At 35.3% G+C, this 11,145-nt stretch overlaps 2 protein-coding genes across 2 annotated transcripts; both read left to right on the forward strand.

Annotated features, from left to right (window-relative positions):
* The first annotated feature begins 341 nt into the window (after positions 1-341).
* On the forward strand, positions 342-3,585 carry LOC126968608 (uncharacterized). Its single transcript, XM_050813636.1, has 3 exons — positions 342-617; positions 2,118-2,187; positions 3,219-3,585. The coding sequence occupies exons 1-3, from the start codon at positions 369-371 to the stop codon at positions 3,524-3,526; spliced, it is 627 nt and encodes a 208-aa protein (XP_050669593.1). The 5' UTR covers positions 342-368; the 3' UTR covers positions 3,527-3,585.
* A 3,301-nt stretch (positions 3,586-6,886) lies between these two features.
* Positions 6,887-8,663, forward strand: LOC126968609 (uncharacterized). Its single transcript, XM_050813637.1, has 3 exons — positions 6,887-7,133; positions 7,228-7,297; positions 8,317-8,663. Exons 1-3 carry the CDS (start codon positions 6,888-6,890, stop codon positions 8,622-8,624), a joined length of 624 nt encoding a protein of 207 aa, XP_050669594.1. The 5' UTR covers position 6,887; the 3' UTR covers positions 8,625-8,663.
* The last annotated feature ends 2,482 nt before the right edge of the window (positions 8,664-11,145 follow it).

Genomic DNA, 11,145 nt, shown 5'->3' on the forward strand with positions numbered 1-11,145 from the left:
TTTGCATACCTGAAGTTTACAATTCAAAAATGTGACGCTAAGTTTCTCACGCCAGTTCTTCTGACATAATATATCTTATCGATATACATAAGTGAATTTGAGTATTTTTGCAATCACAAACTAAGCTACACTAAGGTCACTTAGCTTGTATTTTTTTGCTTTATTGTCAAGTGTTTAACTATAACAAAAAGAGTGCCGATCCGCACGCACATTTTGAGTGATTCAATGATTGACATTTTAAGATACTCCATATCTTTTAGGTGATATAAGGTATCAATAATCTTTGATATATCTAAGATCTGCAAATTCGGGGCACTATATAACCTGATGCCTGAAAGAATTACATCACAATTTACAAAATTGCCAACATGAAGTCCTCACTAGTATTTCTGGCTATCCTAGCACTGAGCTTCGCAAGCCCAAGACCGAGAAAGTTATTCCATGAAAATTATGAGGACTTCATGGATCTTATTCGCGCTGAAGCTGGTCACGATCTTGATCACTTGATGGAGCATTACCTGGAGTTCGAAGAATTCACCAAGACCTTGGACTACATGAGAACTAAGGACTTCAATAATCTTGTACACGAAATGGAGGATTTGCCTGAATTTAAAGCAGTAAGTGGAAAATATATTCTAATGTGAATTATGAACGTAACAAGAATGACTTTACATATTATTATTTATATGTAATTAAGAGTAACGCTATGTATTGCTTCTGTGTAACTATTTCGTTAGCTAAGCGCAGTAGTTCCGCACAAGTTCCGCGTGTTCTCTTTCCGCTTCCTACTTCCCCGTCCCGCGATCATCAAATTTATGTAATGCGTCCGCGTGTTCGTCGGCCATGCGTTGCATAACTTAACTTTCGGTTAAGTTTCTTAAGTGGTCAATTGTTATGTATTTTAATGAATTTATTACTACTTTGGCGCGTTAGGGAAAAGTTATTAGAGATTTTTTTGCAAAAAACTAATAATTTTTTTGTAAAAATGTCTTAGTTACTTCTTATTACATGAGCTATCCCGTACTCTATGTCCCGTGAAGAAATAGTCCTACCGTTTCAGATCCAGTTTTATGTATAAGTACGAGTAATAGATGCTAATATTAGCTATTTTAAAATTTTAAACAATAACCGCATTTAAAATCAACGGGGAAAATGATTCCTAGCTTAAACTATAAATATTTCTTTTAAATTTGAATTTTGAATCGTCACAATAATGTAATGTATGTTCGCAAAAAGTAAGTTTTGTGAAAAGAACGTACAAGAAACTCAACGGCCACTCTTTTCAATCGATAAAGTATTTTACAATGGCTGTAACATACTTAACAAATTAGTTTGTAAGGTGCTGCATCCAAAATATCAATAGTGTTTAAAGTTGAAAGCGTTTTAAATTATAGAACACCACTTCTAAGACACGAAAAAGTTCGGAATTTCTTATTATATACGTTTATATTTTTTTTTCATAAACTACTGAATAAAATAAATTCAATGAGACGTGTCATATGAGGATAAACGATTCAATCGTAAAATTTTATTAGTAATTTTAAGAGGGCAGTTTGCTGAGTTTGTTGCGCCCGTTCTTCTCAGGTCTGAGGCATTATTTTTGGAATGGGAGGTAGTTTTAAACTTCCAATAAGTGATGTCACATCCTATTTTGAATAAAAATATTTGAATTTGAAAAAGTGTAACTATTGTTTGGAATTGTATCATCATCAGCCGGAAGACGTCCACTGCTGGACAAAGGCTCCCCCAAAGATCTCCACGACGATCGGTCCTGCCTTGCCCTCATCCAACGTATTCCGGTGATCTTGACCAGATCGTCGGTCGATGTTGTACCTACCAACACTGCGTCTTCCGGTACGTTGTCGCTATTCGAAGACTTTACTGCCCCACCGGCCATCTGTCTGTCGAACTATGTGCCCTGCCCACTGCCACTTCAGTTTCGAATTGTATATATTATCTAGATTTAGTAACTCTTAGTGTTATTATACTATAGAAATTACTATTGAGTGGAGTGATATGGGTTTTTTGAGGGGGCATTGAACTAACTCAACCCTTACAGGTATTTCTGACTTTCTTTTCTTGTATATAATTATATTTTATATACAATTTCCTTTCAGGTGATTGATTACTTAGAGGCAAACAAAGTCGACGTGTCATACTTCATCACTTTATTAGACGAAATGCTTGGTATGTTGACGTGTTATTTTTTTTAATGAGAAATTTGACTTAGCAATCACTACCACCACTGTAACACTATATGCCCTCCTCTATACAATGCAGTGTATCAGCTTGACCCATTTGACCTCGTGCAACGTAGATCAGCTCGAATTGTCGGGGACGCAGTGCTCTGTGAATGGCTGGATCACTTGGCGTTGCGTAGAGATGTCGCTTCATTGTTGTCTTCTACCGCATTTATTACGGGAGTGTTCCGAAGAGCTGTTTAACCTGATTCCTGCCGCCGAATTCCACCTTCGCACGACACGCCACATGCTAGGATATCATCCCCACCATCTGGATGTGTGGTCCTCCACAGTGCGGTTTTCAAGGAGCTTCCTTCCACGTACTTAAAAGCTGTGGAATGAGCTTCCTTGTGCGGTGTTTCCGGGACAATACGACATGGGTACTATCGAAAAAAGCGCGTACTCCTTCCTTAAAGGTCGACAACGCTCCTATTATTTCTCTGGTGTTGCATGAGATTGTGGGCGGTGGTGATCACTTAACAAAAGGTGACCCGTACGCTAGTTTGTCTTCCTATTCCATAAAAAAAAATCCTTAGTGGCATTTCAATTACGCCGAAACATAAGGAGAGGAGGAGATTTCAGCACTGCAAGGCTCCTTTACACAGGATGCCAGCAAGATTAGGGGTACCAAATTTTTGTGCCTATTTCTGCCGTGAAGTAGTAATGTGTAAGCATTATTGTGTTTCTGTTTATGAATTCTGAAATTTATGATAATACCGCACGATTCCCCGTGGGTATCGAACCCGCAACCCATACACAGAAACGAATACAACTCACCACTGTACAACATTATAAATTAACATTACACCCTTGACTGATCTATAAAAATCTACTCATCCGATTGCTACCAAACTCCATAAGATTTTGAAAATTTCATCAAATTCTTTAAAATCATTTTGAAGTTCATAGGGAAAATATACATATCGATTTATTTATAAGGATAGTGGTTCTACCTTTGAAATTTATTTTCTGTTTCAGATCAAGTCGCCCTAGACAGAAAGTCTACCAGACATACGGTAAGCGGTACAGACATGACTGCATTCATCAAAGACTGTATTGCAGAATTCCCTAAGGCTAAGTTAGCTGCTCTATACGATGAAAAAATAGCTGAAGATGAAGACTTCAAATCGGCAATGGAGAACCTACAAAGCGAAGAATGGAATACTATTTACAACGCTCTGTGGGAAAACGACACCTTCTTACAGGAAGTACAGATCCTTAAGGATAACGGGATTGAAGTTGATCTCCTTCTTCTCGAACTGATCGCAGTTTTCGGACAAAATTAAGTTGGCTATCTGATATTTTGAATCTGAAATAAAATACCAAAATATAATCTGTGTTTTCACATTTTCATTTTATTTCTGTCTTTACTTTTTATGTTAAATAACACCTTTGGAGCTACGGTGACATTTTCAGTTCAGTCGTTGTGTCTACACCATTTTTCCAAGACTCTCAATGGTACATTTGTAACTTCCCATACTGTGTGAGCAAACTTTTCGTATATTAAAAGAGTTACATCATCTGCGTAACCTTCAGATCTGCTTGACAGAGGCAATCAGATCGTTTACTATCATGCTCCACAGAAAAGATGCGATTACACCTTCTTGAGAGCAGTAACAACTGTTTTATGTGACTCACCTTCATTAGATAACTTTACTTTTGGGCATGCTATCAATCCGTATTTTCACAGCTGTATTGTCTATTGGCGTCGTGGGGCATCTTATAATTTATTGAATTTTGTCTTTTCGAAGGCTGCTTCCATGTCCATGAAAGTTCCAAGACGAACAATTGTCAGGCCTATCAAATATATCGTACATAAAATTTATCGTACTTCAATTATTGTATTCGATTGCCATCTTCCAACCCTATTGCGGATCTGTGGATGGATCAGAATAATATAAAAATATTGATTAAAAAACAGGGGTTAATCGTAGAAGAGTGAAAATTTGAAGTTGTGTGTATTTTTCAATGCTGACTCATAATAAAATAAAAATAAAAAAATATCAAAACAATAAAAAAAAATTAGGGCCCTTATCATTAAGGGGTATGGAAAATAGATGGATATGAAAAAAAATTGTAAGTTCAGTAATTGACGTCATAACACTATATCTAGCACTAGTTTTTATTAGCTGTATTGAACATGGCGTGTTTCCTGACCTTCTGAAATATAGTAAAATTATACCAATATTTAAATCGGGACTCACTAATGACCCGAATAACTATCGCCCTGTTTCGGTGCTGCCGACGAATAAATTTATTAAGCCAAATGCTCACTTACACTTAAAAGTTACTTCATATAAAACAATTTGGCTTTCCTAGGAAAGAAATCCGTCCCCTGGGACGCTCGACTACGGATGCAGGTTTTGAACTGATCAGGAATAATTTTGAGGCCTGGGAAGACTCACAGAATGTACTTGGTGTCTTCTGTGATTTATCTAAGGCTTTTGATTGTGTTGAACATTCAACGCTGGTCAGGAAGCTATGTCACTATGGTATAAGAGGATCTGCGCTCGATCTTCTGATATCATATTTAAATAATAGGATTCAGAGATCCGATGTGAATGGAAGGAGATCTCCTGGGACTCCTGTTGGTATGGGGGTACCACAAGGGTCTATCTTGGATCCTTCCTCTTCCTAATTTATATAAATTATCTACCTAACCTTGCAGAAAAAAACACAAGGTAGTATTGTTTGCGGATGACACTTCGCTCATATTCAAAGTAAAAAGAAGCCAAGTTTTATATGACGAAGTAAACAATGCTCTATTTGACATCGTGTCGAGTTTAGCGCCAATAACTTATTGCTAAATTGTCATAAAACTAAATATATTAAATTTACCGCAAAAATGTCTTACCATTACCAAATGTCAAAAATGTAGATGCGAATATTCTATTAAACGGAGACGGTGTAAAACCAGTGGAATCTGCTATATTTCTTGGCATTGCTCTTGATTGCAAATTGCAATGGAACGACCATATTGAAGGAACTTGTTATGCCTACTACTAGGCTAAGTCGATTTAGTAGGTCTTTTGTGTATGCTGTGTATATGCTTATACAAAAAGATACCAGAAAATGTTCAAAACAAAAGTATTACGATATTCAAAAGAAATGATAAGAAACGTTTGTGTGGTAAAGGTTAATATAACATAGATGACTTTCTTAATGATTCCACAGATTGGGAATGGAGCGACCACCCTCAGGCTATTAAATGTTTAATTGTACAATATTATTTTGGAAACATATTTTTTGATGGAAAAAAAGCCCGCTGAGTTTGTTGCGCCCATTCTTCTCAGGTCTTCTCATTCTTTTTGGAATGGGTAGTAGTTTTTTACTTTCAATAAGGGATGTCACATCCTATTTTGAATAAAAATAATTCAATTTGAATTTGATGTTAGCCGATTCTCAGACCTATACGATACGCACATAAAATTTTCTACAAATCGGTGCAGCCGTTGCGGAGGAGTTTGGTAACAACAAATACCGTGACACGAGAATTTTATACATCAGATATAATTATTATATTAGATATATACTCAACGCTTTCAGAGACCGCCTCCGCGCGAAGACCAACCAAACCTCACCAGTAGCCCTGCTGAGTATTCATTACCTGCGTGGCGGCTACTCACGGAACTACCGTTTAGTGCTAAATTGGGACCAATGGGAGTAGTGTTACAGGAGTAACAAATCCCCACCCCTATGCCATGCAGCTTCTCTGGACTCCGTCTTACCCGCGTGCATGCACTTACCACCGCGGAAGAGTCAAACGATATTAGCAATTAACTAGTAAGAAACAGCCACTGCTCTTCAGTTGTTGGAAAACCGAGCACATAACTGTCAGTCAATTTTACCAGGACGCACCGGGAGGTGGGTGTCGCTCCATTCAGATCGTAGGTAACGCTACTTCGGCCCACATTTGGAGGTTTTTGCTAAGCGCCCCTCTATCCTATTCCTATCAAAGATTATTATTTATTGGTTTGGTTTGCTTTATATGTTAATTGGACCAGAGATGGATCTGCATATTTTGGCGCCACTTCAAATAAGACTATTTCATCTATTACAATATTTCAACATCACAACGTACGCCACAAATTAAAATATCATTCTCACTATTTGGATGTGTGGCGTTGGTGAAACCAAACTTTGGTTTCTACGCGTGATATTTCCAGAACAATACGATATGAAAACGCGTAATCTCACCTAAACCAATGGCAACGTTCGTAAAATTCCTCCGGTGTTTGATTGAGTTTGGGTGGCGGTTATCCCTTGCTATTAAGATACAGTACAGTACCTTCTGTTCGCTAGTTCATCAAAAAATTTAAGATCGACGCAGGGCGTTTTAGTATTATATTGTTAGGAGTCAGGACTTTATGTTTTGGAAATTACAATCATTCCACAAATAATTTGATACACGTCGCAGCTCCAGTTTGTCCTATTCCATTACAAATTATGAGTGCTGGTTATTGATCTTGTTGAAAATTTTTAGTGTAAATTAATACTCGATACCGCGATGAATCATCCTTCAAATCTAAGATTGAGTGACGTTATCAAATCAAGTCTTCCTACTATGTATCTGCGATAGCAACGTTCGAAACATATAAATTGTTTAAATCTGCCATTTACAACCTAATGATTTTCGGAAAGTCAAAAATGAAGTCATCAGTCATATTTTTATCCCTTCTCGTGTTGGGGCTTGCCATGCCCCAGCCAAGGAAGACATTTCTTGAGAATGTTGACGATTTCATGGATCTGATAATTGTAGAAGCTCTTCCGGAGATGGCGCAATTAAACAATTATATGAGTTTTGAAGAATTTATAGCGAGTCTTGATTATTTAGGGACAACAGATTTTAAGGGAATTGTTTACGAAATGGAAGATTTACCAGAATTTAAGGCGGTAGGTTCAGATGGATTTTTATTATTACGATATTTTATATTTTTTCACATGGCTTTGTAATCAGTAATTAAACTGTCCATAATTTTGATTTCAGGTCGTTGAATTTTTGGAAGGTCATAATATAGATATTCTGTACTTTATCAACCTACTCAATAATATGATTGGTATGTATGCATTGAAATAAACTACAATGTGTAAACATTGACGCACAATAAGCAACTAGACTCCCAGTCGCCTATTAAAAGGTCGTCAAAAAATGTCCGAGTGGTGTTGCATTTACGTATAAGTTAATTAGAAGACACCTTATTTCGTGGAAGTATTGTTCAAAGTCTAATGTATTGTATACGCTCATTAGGAGCTAGGACGCAAAAAAGAGGCAAGCCTATTTTGTTTTTGAAATTAGAATGTAAATATTTAGCAAAATGATGAAAAGCGTCAATTTTGATTTAAAGTGACACTTACCTGAAATACGACAAAAACAGCATCCAAACTTACAAAGGATGGAGCCTTTGTACGTTTGGATGCTGTAATTTGGACAGTAATTACTCACTGAACATTTAGTCATTACGTGGCGTTGTATTCGAAACGCGGTCGAAACACAACTGAACGAAAACTCTGCCTAATAGACGCGTGGGCAGAGTTTTGCTTCAGTCAATTTTTAAGCGTGATAGTGAGTCAAGTTGTTTATTGTACGTCAATATGTTTAAATGAAATCTTTATTCATCGAAAGTCGAGTCAGGTTAGAGTACGTTATTAGAATAGTGTAAAATTGTAGTTATACATAGATTCAGTATTGATGCAGTTATGTTTAAATCGATATATTTGTTAGATGTCACGGGACCAATAATATCAAAGTCAAACACTAATATAACTTTTTCAGTTAGGTCAAAATTTCACTGCTATAAAAGCATAAGATTTTATCATTTCGGAAAAGTTAAGTTTTATAATTAAAAAGACACGAAACCCATAGCTATTCATCGTTCTCGCAGGGAAACTGAAAGAACAAGAGCACAGGCAGTGGGTAGGGCCATTGATGGCAGATAGAGAGGCTAGATGCTTTTAATATTTTGTTTTTTTTTGTATGTAACTTCTTAAAATAGGGATAGTTATGTTTCTTCAGTTTTAGTTGTTAAATTATTAACTTAGAAAGTGTCAGTTAATTTCACATCAATTTACATTCTAGAATCACTAATTCCTAGTAGACTTCTTCTTCTTCAAGAGACCAGTGGTAAAGATATGAGCTCATTTATAAAAGATTCCATAGCTCTATTTCCAAAAGAAAAATTAGCAGCCTTATATGAACAAAAGATCAATGAGGATGAGGACTTTAAAATTGCAATGGAGAGTTTAAGAAGCGACGAATTCCAAGAACTTTGGAATGCTCTTTGGGAGAATGAGACATTCAAGGCAGAAGCGGACGTTCTAGCAGAAAATGGTATTGAACTTGAACTACTCGTGGAAGAAGTACTCGCTATATTTGGACAGAATTAAACTGATTTATTTATAAAATAAAAAAGCAAAAACAATCAATGGTTGTTTTATTAATACCTCTATTATTTAAAGCAGCTACACATGCGCGCATTCCCCCATAAGGGTTGTATTTTATATATGTCTAAAGTATAGGGACTTGATAAAGATTTGTTAAATTTTAACTGTATTTTTTAAATGTAGAAGATATAATTTAAAAGAGTTTCGAGGTGAAGTAGGCATCCTTAACTAATTAAACACATGAAGCGAACAATAGATTTTTGATCAATAACAATAAATATTGGAAACATGTAATATGTATTGAACTGACACACCCAACAAAGGTGTTTGTTTATAAATTATACTTGATCATGTAAACAAACAAAAAATAATAACACTACTCTACTGATTATAAAAATATCACAAGCATATGGTATAAAATTTAATAGTCTGCAACATTGCTGCATTGAACAGCTACTATTGTTACTATTATTTTGTTAATCTTCTGAAGCAAGGGGTAAACCAAGAATCCATGAAGTAACAGTTTATATTATAGTTTTGTTCATTTAACAATAGAATATGAGATATTCGCTTGCTGTTTTAATTCCTTGGTGTATTGGAGTCAGTTACGAATTTATTGCACCCGACGGAGATACCGAGGTGAGTGCTAGGAAAATTGTGTTGTGTATTCAGATCTGATAAATTGTATTCAAATATATTGTATCGTTGTGTCGGATATTTGTGGTTCTAGTTTATATCTAGATAGTTTACTGGAATCGTTTACATGAAACTATCAACTATTATTTCCGGAATGACCGGATAAACTGGCCTTAGGATTGGTAGATAATACTGTACATATTCGCCGCATAGGCTCTCTCGTGGCATAAAATACATAACAATAATGTTGTGATAATATACTCCAAGTTGAAATGACAGTCTCACATTCTAGATATAACAGTTATCGATGAAAACACTTTTAAGAATCCGGTAGTAGTGCACTATGGGGTGCATTAACTACATTGGAATTATCTGCTTTGGGGTCTTTCCAGAATTCCAGAACATTCTTATATCTTAATTTTTTATGGAATTTGAGAATGAATGATCTCGCTGGGCATCTTATGTTAATGTTAGTTACCACCGCTACCCATGCGTCTTTTTGAAGGGAAAACGCTGCAAAAATTTTGACGAGTTCCGAAAGAAATATTTAAAGCCTCTCCTTAAACAGTCATCGGCGTTGTCTACTTATAACAGTTATAACTGTGTTGAAATGAAATACATTCGAAGACGACCGCGGAAAAAGCCTGTAAAGGTTTCTACCTACCTAATATCTAAGGTACTTTCAATAATACCGGAACTTAGTCACTACATCAATCTGGAACACATTAAAAAATATTTTGAGGCAATACATTTAGTTCAACAACTATCAATATTAATAACTTTGGCATCTACTATACCGTAACTTTTGCTAAATATCCGTTTCTAATAAGAAAAAAATGCTTATTCGTTTTTATAATGTTCCAGAATGCCTCGGAAAAAGAGCTTGTGATTCTAAATGATATTTCTAGTACACATCAACGGAATGAATCACAAACCGATTTAGAAAAGGTTAATCTTACAAATTCAGTTCTTAAGATGTTTGATCTGAAGATTTTAGAAGAGTTGTTTAAAGATGTATCACCAAAAGAGAGTGAAATTAATGAACGAGCATATATAATCATGAAAAGAGTTAAACCAGGAAGAAAACAATTGTATACAAATTTACAAGAAAGCTATGGAAGGGGCCTGCCAGATTCCAATAATTTTTTTAGTGCAGACGACATTCTTGATGGCATTATAAAAAAATTTTCATCAGGGTTTATGTTGAATGCTCTTGACAATTATAAGGAAATTGGTAAATACAACGAATTAGCTAATAATAACAAAAATAACAAAGAATTATCGAAATATGATGAAAATATGGATTTCGTTGAACTAATGAAACTTCCGTTACTAAGACCATTGCTAGCTGGAGTGAAAGAAATCAATCGAAATTCGTATGGTTTGGGCACAAATGGCCAAGTTTTAAGTAATACACAGTCTAAGAAAAGTAAAAGTAAACTAGAAGGCTTGCTGGAACATTATGTCAAAAATCGTAACAAAAACGAATCCTTTGAGAAATCTACAAAAAAATATCAGAATAATTTGTACTCAAATAAGGAGTGTAAAGATTGTGCTAATAAATTCGATAGAAGTAATTTAAAACGGCTTATTGAAAAAGAACATGTCTGTATGTGTTTTCGTCCAAGGAAATAATATTGTAGTTGGTTGTTTAGAAATAAATTTATGTTTTAATAAAATCCTTTTGATCATAGGTGCTTTTGTTAAATCTATACATAATTAATAATTAATGTAGATATAATAGTAATAGCTTGATTTGTAAAATTTTGTTAGTCAATAAACCAAATAATGATATGATTGACTATTTTTATTTTAAAGAAGTTTACTTAGTTTTCAAGGAGCTTTCTTCCTCGTACTACTAAGCTGTGGAATGAGCTTCCTTGTGCGG

The sequence above is a fragment of the Leptidea sinapis genome, chromosome 16 (assembly GCF_905404315.1).
Source record: "Leptidea sinapis chromosome 16, ilLepSina1.1, whole genome shotgun sequence".
Classification (NCBI taxonomy): domain Eukaryota; kingdom Metazoa; phylum Arthropoda; class Insecta; order Lepidoptera; family Pieridae; genus Leptidea; species Leptidea sinapis.